Here is a 10,055-nt window from a genome sequence, read left to right as displayed (position 1 = left end):
TTGCAGGTGACACCCCACTCTCCACATGAAGAACTCGGGACGTCGGCAACTCTTCCTCCAACCCAGCAACCCGGAATCAGGTGATACCCCATCTCACCAACCAAAGTATCATCCCAACCCGTCCGATACACGAGCTACCGAACATTGGCGCCGTCTGTGGGGACGCCTGAATGGACGTTATACTGGGTCCTGGAGAACCAGGCCACAGGGCCGAGCACAGAGGGGAGGCCTCCATGGCTTCCTCCCGGGAGCGGATGAGGTCCCCTCCACGACGAACCGAGCCATCTTCACGGTCTCAGGAAAGACGCCCCTTTGGGGGAACAGGCAGCAACAACGCCAGAATAATGCAGGAGCTGCGTCACAGGATGCAGAACCTAGAGCGCCAGCTGGCAGATCAGGAACATCGTCAACAAACTCCTGAATCGAGCTACTCCCGTTCCCCTCCGAGAAGTCACTCCCGGCGAACGCCTAGCCCACGATCTGAACTCGAGAGCGCCCGGGAGGAAGGACGCCCAAGAAGACGCCGCGACCCCATCATATACACCCGGCAGGAAGGGAGACGCGCCACCAGGTGAGACCGGGAAGACGGTCGCCGGGAAGACGGCGAGGGAAGACCAAGGAGAACGCGGCGACCCGTGATAATGGGCGCAACCCCGTTTCATCGTTCCATCCTCGAGGTCCGGCTACCAAAGCACTTTGACAAGCCGACGGACATGAGGTACGACGGAACCCAAGACCCGCAGGAGCACCTTACGGCGAGGCCAGGATGAACCTGGAGGGAGTGGGAGACGAGGTAAGGTGTCGCGCTTTCCCGGTCACTCTGGCGGGACCTGCAATACGGTGGTTTAACAACCTCCCACAGGGCTCGGTGGCCAGGTTCTCGGACATTACCCGCGCTTTCCTAGCCCAATTCACTACCAGAATCGCAAAGGCAAAGCACCCGCTCAATTTTCTCGGGGTGACTCAGAGGTCCAGCAAGCCAACCAGAAAATATCTAGACCGGTTCAACGACGAGTGCTTGGAGATCGACGGGTTAACTGATTCGGTAGCTAGTCTGTGCTTGACGAATGGACTTCTGAATGAGAACTTCAGGAAGCATCTCACCACGAAGCCGGTGTGGACGATGCAAGAGATCCAGAGTGTAGCCAGGGAATATATCAACGATGAAGAAGTCAGTCAAGTCGTGGCTGCCAACAAGTGGCAGCCCTCCTACAATTAACCTAGGCAGCACGGTGGCGGAGAAAGACAAAAAGAGCACGCCAGAGACGGCAGTCCGAGCAAGACGTCCAGGCCATTTTTCTGATTCGGGAAGTTCACCAATTATACCCCCCTCTCCGCCCCCATCATAGAAGTTTATCAGTAGATAGCTGAGAAGGGAATTTTGTCGAAGCCTCGACCTCTGAAGGACCGAACCGGAGGGAACAAGAGCCTCTATTGTGATTATGATAAGGGCTATGGACATAAGGCACATGACTGTTTCGACCTCAAGGACGCGCTAGAACAGGCGATCTGGGACGGAAAACTGGCCGAATTCTCCCATCTCATCAGGGAGCCGAGAAGACGAGATCACGACCGTGAGGGAGAGCACAAGACCCGCGCGGTGAAGCAACATCACGAGCCAGACGACAACGAACACGGCCTTACCATAGTGAACGTGGTAACAGCAAGAGACGCGGCCCCAAGGTCGAAGTCGGCACACAAGAAAGATGCCAAAGTCCTAGCGGTTTTCTCATCTTCCGCGCGAAGCTCCAAGAGGTTTCCACCTATCTCGTTCGGTCCGGAAGACCAGTGGTTCGATGAGGTCGCGGAAAGCCCTCCCATGGTCATCACGGCCAGAGTGGGAACCGGCCTCATCAAGCGGATCCTCGTAGACACCGGGGCCGACTCAAATATCATGCTCCGTAATGTGTTCGATACCCTGGGTCTACGGGATGCCGACTTAAAGACCCACCAGCACGGTGTTGTAGGCTTAGGCGACCACTTCATCAAGCCAGATGGGATAATTTCCCTGTCGATATCCGTAGGACTTGGACAGGGGCGAAGATCGGTAATGGCTGAGTTCGTGGTTCTGTGAGACTCCACGACCTACAACATCATCCTAGGGAGAAAGACCATCAACGATCTCAGGGCAGTGATCAGTACGAGGATGTTGGTAATGAAGTTCATCGCTGATGACAGGTCTGTGGGATCCATAAAAGGGGATTTGGAAACGGCAGTCGCTTGCGATAATGCCAGCCTCTCATTAAGGAAGAAGTCCAAGGAAGCATCGGGAGTATTCCTTGCCGACCTAGACGCTAGAGTCGAAGACAAACCCAGACCCGAGCCGAAAGGGAACTTGGAGAAATTCAGAGTCGGCGACACAGAGGAAAAGTTCACCTTCGTGAACAGAAACCTCCCACACGACCTGAAGGAACCCCTAATGGAAATGATCAGGGCTAACGGCGACCTATTTGCTTGGACGCCAGCCGACATGCCAAGGATAGACCCCCAACTCATGTCACACCACTTGGCCGTCAAGGCGGAGGCCAAATCGGTGGCTCAGAGGAGAAGAAAGATGTCACAAGAAAGAGCAGAGGAGTTGGCCAGGCAGACAGCCAGCCTCCTCGAAGCGGGATTTATACGGGAGCTCGACTACTTGACCTGGCTGTCGAATGTAGTTCTAGTGAGAAAGCACAATGGAAAATGGAGGATGTGTGTGGATTACTCCGATCTCAACAAAGCATGCCCCAAGGATTGCTACCCCCTACCCAACATTGATGCGCTCATCGACGCGGCGGCGGAATATCGGTATCTGAGCTTTATGGATGCTTATTCTGGCTACAATCAGATACCGATGCACTGGCCAGACGAGGAGAAGACAGCGTTCATAACGCCCGGGGGAACCTATTGCTACAGGGTAATGTCGTTCGGACTGAAGAATGCAGGGGCCACCTACCAAAGGTTGATGAATAAGATATTCAGCGACCTCATAGGGAAAACGGTGGAAGTATACATCGATGATATCTTAGTAAAAACCACCCGACCTAACGACCTCGTAGGGGATCTGGAAAACGTATTCGCCTCCCTCTAACAACACGGCATGAGGCTCAACCCACTTAAATGTACCTTCGCCATGGAAGCAGGAAAGTTCTTAGGGTTCGTGATAACCCAAAGAGGGGAAGAGGCCAATCCAGAAAAATGTGAAGCGATACTCCAGATGAAGAGCCCGGGATGCACCAAAGACGTCCAAAGACTGACAGGACCGCGCTATCACGGTTCCTCGGAGCGTCGGCTGCTAGAGCGCTACCATTTTTCAACCTTATGAAAAAGGGGATAGCATTTGAATGGACCCCGGCGTGTGAGAAAGCATTCAAGCATTTCAAAGAGATCCTCGCAACACCACCCATTCTCGGGAAGCCTAAGGTCGGAGAGCCGCTCTACCTGTATCTAGCCATAACGGATGAAGCGATGGCAGCGGTTTTGGTATGGGAGGAAGGGAAGGTTCAACAACCAATATACTTCGTGAGTAAAGCACTGCAAGGAGCAGAGCTGAGATACATCAAATTAGAGAAGTTGGCACTTGTACTCCTAACCTCTTCTTGTAGATTACGACAGTACTTCCAAGGTCATCAGGTAGTCGTGAGGACAGATCAGGGAATCCGCCAGATACTCCAGAAACCCGACCTGGCGGGAAGAATGATGACTTGGGCCATCGAGTTGTCCCAATACGACTTGCAATATGAACCCAGGCATGCGATTAAGGCACAGGCCATGGCCGACTTCTTGGTAGAAGTAACAGGGGGCTCAGCCGAGGCAACGAGCATACGGTGGAGGCTCCATGTAGACGGGGCCTCCAACCAGACGTTCAGAGGTGCCGGGATCATCCTGAAGAGCCCCGCTGGGGTCATATATGAACAGTCGATCAAGTTCGAGTTCCCGGTATCAAATAATCAAGCAGAGTATGAGGCCCTTCTGGGCGGTTTAACCTTAGCACGGGAAGTCGGCGCCACTAGGCTAGAAGTATGCAGTGACTCGTAGGTTGTCACTTCTCAAGTTAATGGGACCTACCAAGCCAGGGACTCCTTGTTACAGAAATATCTGGAGAATGTTAAAGAGTTGAGCAAACAATTTGAGGAAGTCACGATCCAACACGTCCCGAGAGAAAGGAACACACGGGCGGACCTCCTGTCCAAGCTAGCAAGCACTAAACCAGGGGCCGGCAACCGGTCTCTCATTCAGGGTTTGATAAAGGAACCAGCAGTCACCCTCCACTTGACAAAAGTAAATCCCTCCTGGATGGACCCGATCACTGACTTTTTGGAAAGTGGCAAGCTCCACGACGACGAGAAGGCGGCCAAAGCGTTGAGAAGGGAAGCAGCCAAATACTCGACCATACAAGGACAATTGTTTAAAAAGGGACTCAGTCAACCCTTGTTGAAGTGCTTACACCCTGACCAAACGGACTATGTGCTTAGAGAGGTCCATGAGAGGTGCTGTGGTCATCACATCGGGGGCAAAGCCCTAGCAAGAAAGCTCATCAGAGCTGGTTATTACTGGCCATCAATGATGGAGGACTCTAAAGAATTCGTAAGGAAATGCATCAAGTGCCGGGAGAACGTCAATTTCCATAAGGCGCTGGCTTCTGAGCTAAGCCTGTTGACGTCCTCCCGACCTTTCTCACAATGGGGAGTCGACCTCCTGGGACCTTTCCCGGTTGGTCCGGGACAAGTCAAGTATCTCATTGTTGCTATCGACTACTACACCAAGTGGATAGAGGCCGAGCCACTGGCTAGTATATCCTCATCCAATTGTCAAAAGTTTATGTGGAGGTAGGTGATAACCCGATTTGGCATCCCAGAAGTCGTTATCTCTGATAACAGGACGCAGTTCACCGACAAGAAGTTCGTGGAGTTCCTCGCCGGTTTGGGCATAAAGCAAAAGTTCTCATCCATAGAGCATCCCCAGACGAACGGCCAAGTGGAGGCCGCAAACAAGGTCATCTTGCTAGGCCTCAAGAAGCGGCTTGACATAAAAAGGGCGCATGGGCTGACGAACTCGCCTCAGTTCTCTGGTCTTACTGAACGACCGAGCAATCGTCCACAGGAAAAACCCTTTTCCGCCTGACATACGGGGTGGATGCTATGATACCCGTGGAGGTCGGCGAGCCGAGCCCACGATTACTTCTGCAGGGAGTGGATGAAGCCGTAGAGAAGGACTTAGTAGATGAGGCTAGGGAGATTTTCCATTTGTCAGAAGTAGCACTAAAGCAAAGAATGGCCCTGCGCTACAACGCCAAAGTACTCAGGAGAGAATTTGAACAAAACGACCTAGTCCTACGGCGCAACGACACCGGGCTGCCGACTCAAGGAGAAGGCAAGCTGGCGACAAATTGGGAAGGCCCCTACAGGGTCAAAGAAGTGATTGGCAAGGGCGCCTATAAATTGGAGAGGCTCGATGGCAAGGAAGTCCCGAGAACCTGGAATGCAGGTAACTTAAGAAGATTTTATTCTTAGCTCAAACACGCCGAGCAGGCAATTTGACGAGGTCAGCAAGACCCGGGTTTCCCTTTGGCATCAAATAATTTACTTTTGTTAAGAACTTATCATTGCAATAGACTTGTTCAACTGTCGATTAATGTTCACTTGTTAAATCTACTTTTTCCCTCTTATGCGTCCCGCGACAACGAAATTTTCATGGACACGGTACCCCGGGACTGATCACCCCGGGAACCAACCAAACCAACACGATAACAAACGGCTATAGCAATAGTAAAGCCACGACTTGGCTTCGTAAAAATTACCAACGCAAGCGACAAGCCAGTACCAACAAAACGGTAACAAAATAAAACGAGAATGCGCTGCCAAGTAAGCGGGAAAAAGACAGTAATTATAAGCCGACCAAGTGGCCATCAAAGTAGTTTAAATACGTTCTACAAAGTTCATCAAACTGTACGACAAGTTCTACAACAAAACTACAAGACATATGCAAAGGTACAAGAGATCATTTCTTCGGCATATCGACAATCTTGCCATCTTTGATTGTTTTGAAAACTCCGATTGCCGATGTGTCGAAGTCAGGAGCCACAATTTTCACTTGAGCCTTAAGGGCCTCTTCATTCATCAGGATCGCGCTCTTCCCCTGCTTTCACGGTCTCTTTGTGCTTCTTCTTAAACTCTTAAGCTTCGTCTTGAGCGGTCTTAGTCGACGAGACGGTCACATCGCGTTCCTTCTCTAAAGCAACCACCCGGCCTTGCCCAGCATTGTGCTGGCTCTCCAAAGTCATCTCCCGCTCAGTTAGCCGGGAAACGGTGGCATCAGAGACCTTCAAATTTTCCTCAGCGGATGTGGCCTTCTCCTCGGCAGCCTTAAGCTTCTCCTTCGCTTTGAATAGCTGCTCCCGAAGCGTTTCAACATGAGTCTTGAATTGATTGTTGGCCTTAACAGCAGACTCGAGCTTCCTATGCATCGACTGCATTCCCGACAGCTCAAACTCGGCCTTCCGAGCTATGGCGGCGCTGTAGAGGAGGGTACGGTACATCCACCTCGCCTGCCCCGCAAGGTCGGTGCCATGGAAATGTTCCTCCGTGCCGGGAAGCAGCTGGAAGTCTATGAAGTTTCCGGCATCAAAGTTCCTCTCCATCACGGTGAGGGCTCCTTCAGGGCTGGAGAACGACCTCTGCCTCTTGGGGTTGTGGATAACCTTCAAGTCATCCTCCTCGACTTGTGGATCGGAGGTCGAACCCCCAGTATCGACCACCTCCTCACGAATAGGAGAAACGCGCGCCCCTTCAGCATTGCGGTCCGACATCTTAGCATCATGGGGCGGAGACACCGCTTGGTTCTTATTTTCAGGAGGGGCCTCTGGCTTCCCGTCGACCGTCTCTTCATTGCTTTCATCAGCCAGGAAGGTGTTGTACAAATTCTCAAGACCTGTCATCTCGGCAGACATTCCCACTACAACAAAAAATAAAACAGGTTAGTCGTGAAATCAGCATAACAAATCGAAGCAACAGTAACGCAAGAAATACAAGTTAAAGCTACTCACAAATATAATTTCTAGCGACCTCCCGGTCACCCATAAGAAGGTGGGGGCTCATGTGGTTTCTCCCAAAGACGGCCAATAACACGTCGGCAATCTTTTTGTCCACGAGGACATTCCTTTATAGGTCACCTTAATAAAGGTGTTGGACCCCGCCCCAAAACTCCAATACGTCGGGATGAGGCGTTGCCCTTCTAACGACAACCAGAAGGGGTGGCGACCTTTGACTGGGCGCACCTTGAAGTACTTGTCCTTGAACCCATGGTAAGAGTCCTCGAACAAGCCAAAAATTCTCCGACCTTGGGCAGATCGGAAGGACATGAATCCTTTCCTTGCTTTCCCCTCTTTGGAAGGATTCGTAAGGTTGAAGAGAAAAAGAAAAACATCGACAGACACCGGCAGCTCTAAGTATTCACACACCATCTCGAAACGGTGGATGGAAGCCCAACTGTTCGGATGCAACTGCGACGGTGCCATGGAGATCCGGTTAAGGAACGCCATTTGAAAGGAAGAGAAAGGAATGCGAACCTCCAATTGGGTGAACATTTCCTTGTAGAACCAAATCCAGTCGGCAACTCGGGGGAGTGGAGGTTGATTTCGTATAACCGTTCGTTGGGGGCGGGAACGAAAACATCGTTGTTGGCCTCCTCGTCAGTCCCGCCGCACAAGTACTCGGCTTGACGGAACTCTGTAAGCTCCTCCTCACCCATCTGGTTTGGGGAGTCCTTCACGTCGGAGGTCACCCAAGCATATCGGTCGTAACCCGCGCTTGAGGAGGAAGCTCGTGAGATGATACGAGGCATACCTATAGTTGGGGCACCACTCGGTTAGTCTACGAGGTCGGGATCTCGAAAAAGGTCCAGAAACTACTTTTAGCCTATTCAACAAATGAAATCAAGCATGGCTGAAGCAGATTCTAAGTAAAAGCCTAAAGAACTGATGCCCTGGAATGGTAACCCCGCTAATGTATCTACCTAACGCTGGCAGTGTCTACTACGCAATCCAGCCCAGAAGAACAACACACACGCACAAAAACATCACAATTACAAAGCAAAACTAAACAAGTTGAAGAAGGGGAAATGAAGCATACCTGGATAGTTGTGTTGGAACGAAGGAGTCGAAAGGATTAGTGAGGCTGCAGGAAGGAAGGGAGACTGCAGAGGCAAATTGGAACTAACAAGGAGAGTGATCAGGGGATGCGAAGGTAACAAGATGAAAACCAAATACCAAATGATGAAGGAAGGAAACTGAGGGGATAACTAATGCGTGAAGAAGCGCGAAAGACAGGGGTAAAATAGTCATTGCGCGGGGTTTGAATTTCCCATTATGAGCATTTAATGCTCAGTGCGAGAAACGAGGCGAGAAGCGGCGCACCCCTACCACGAACAAGCCCACGCGCCCAGAAAACGCGCCCCTGTCACGATCACTTAACCAACCGACACCTCATGCGAAGAGGAACAAAACGCGCCACCTACGACACTCACGATCCCAACTGGCGCGTTGGGGGCACTGTTACGGCCCAGCCCAGCTAGGCATAGAGGCCGGCCCGACCCGGAGATCTACCGATCCGTTAGGGCGGGTCATCGCATCCATCTGTCTGGCGACCCGGCCACGTGCCCTCCTTGCCAGCTGCACAACAGCTGGGGAGAAGGAAACTTCCTAGAAGGAGACCTTCTCCTATGGAGCCCACTTGTCTGACAAGGTATATAAGGGGAGAGTCCTACCCCTCCCCCAAGGTACGTCACACACATCATCTTATCCCCTTTTTGCCTGCACACTTAACTGACTAGAGCGTCGGAGTGTCTTTGCAAGTGAAACCCCCCTCTCCACACGAAAAACCCGGGACATCGGCAACTCCTCCTCCAACCCAGCAACCCAAAATCAGGCGATACCTCATCTCACCAACCGAAGTATCATCCCAACCCGTCCGGTACACGAGCTACTGAACAATTTTTAATAATTTTATGGAGCAAAAGTTATCAAAGATAGCTATATTAAAAAAAGTTTTTAAACACGTCATGACAACATTTTTAGAACGGTTTGTGTTTTCATTCCTTCGACAAGAATAACTAACACACTCCCAAATCCAATTAGCCCATTAGTACTAGGTTTCTTATTAGGGAGTTATTAATAGTTAGTCAAGAGTTACAACTATAAACAAGGACTTAATAGTATTGTAAATCATTGTGAACATACTTTGTTTTTTCCGAGTCCGATCATAATTTTTCTTCAAAAAGAAACTGTTTTAGTCCAAAATAAAAAAAAAGTAAGTCTCTTTTTTCCATAGTTGTTAAAATAGAATTGGTGATCCAACCAGTCAGATTACTAGTTTACTAGTTTATTGGTTTAACGGATAGGTGACGAATTTGAACGGTTTAAATTATAATTATAAATAGGAAAAGTCTAGGGGATCAGCATCTTTGTTAAATTTTCATTGGATGAAATTTCACACCAATCTCACACCATTAAAATCATCATTGATGGCTATTTGATGGCTACAAATCACAAAAGTTGCTGGTCCCTAACATTCCTCTTATAAATATAAGTTTTAAAAATATAATTTAATTTGTATATGTTATATATTAAAAAAATGACAAATATAATGAAAAGCAGTTTAGACAGAACCAATTTATCGATTTTTCAGTCTAACCAATCAGTTCGAACTGGTTTTAACAACTATATTTTTTCCTGTTTAGCTTTTTAGCCCATATTACTCCTTTTTCTTTCTGATTGCTTTTCTTGGTCTTATTTGACATTTGTGAGAGCCCTTGTCCTCTTCCTTTTCAATGTATGTGTTTCATGTTTGAATCTTTTTTACTTATTTTTTGTTGTTGTTTGGCTACTAATCTAATTATTAGATATTGTTATTCATTTTCTGATTTTGGCTTTAGTTTTTTCTGAGTTTGTGAATTCATTGGAATTCCTATTGTAGGTAGCAGTTGACTAAAAGAGGTTGTATTTGTATTGTTAACATTTTCTTTAAAGATAATTCAGAATTCTATATAGCAACTATCCATATATGTTTGAAAACAACTTA

At 49.2% G+C, this 10,055-nt stretch overlaps 1 protein-coding gene across 1 annotated transcript; it reads left to right on the top strand.

Moving 5' to 3' along the window:
* The first annotated feature begins 766 nt into the window (after positions 1-766).
* On the top strand, positions 767-2,074 carry LOC112742189 (uncharacterized). The gene is made up of 2 exons (XM_025791432.1): positions 767-1,171; positions 1,391-2,074. The coding sequence occupies exons 1-2, from the start codon at positions 767-769 to the stop codon at positions 2,072-2,074; spliced, it is 1,089 nt and encodes a 362-aa protein (XP_025647217.1).
* The last annotated feature ends 7,981 nt before the right edge of the window (positions 2,075-10,055 follow it).

This window comes from Arachis hypogaea, chromosome 14 (assembly GCF_003086295.3).
Source record: "Arachis hypogaea cultivar Tifrunner chromosome 14, arahy.Tifrunner.gnm2.J5K5, whole genome shotgun sequence".
Lineage (NCBI taxonomy): Eukaryota > Viridiplantae > Streptophyta > Magnoliopsida > Fabales > Fabaceae > Arachis > Arachis hypogaea.
The sequence above is the reverse complement of the archived record's forward strand: the minus strand, read 5'-3'. Positions and strand labels throughout refer to the sequence as shown.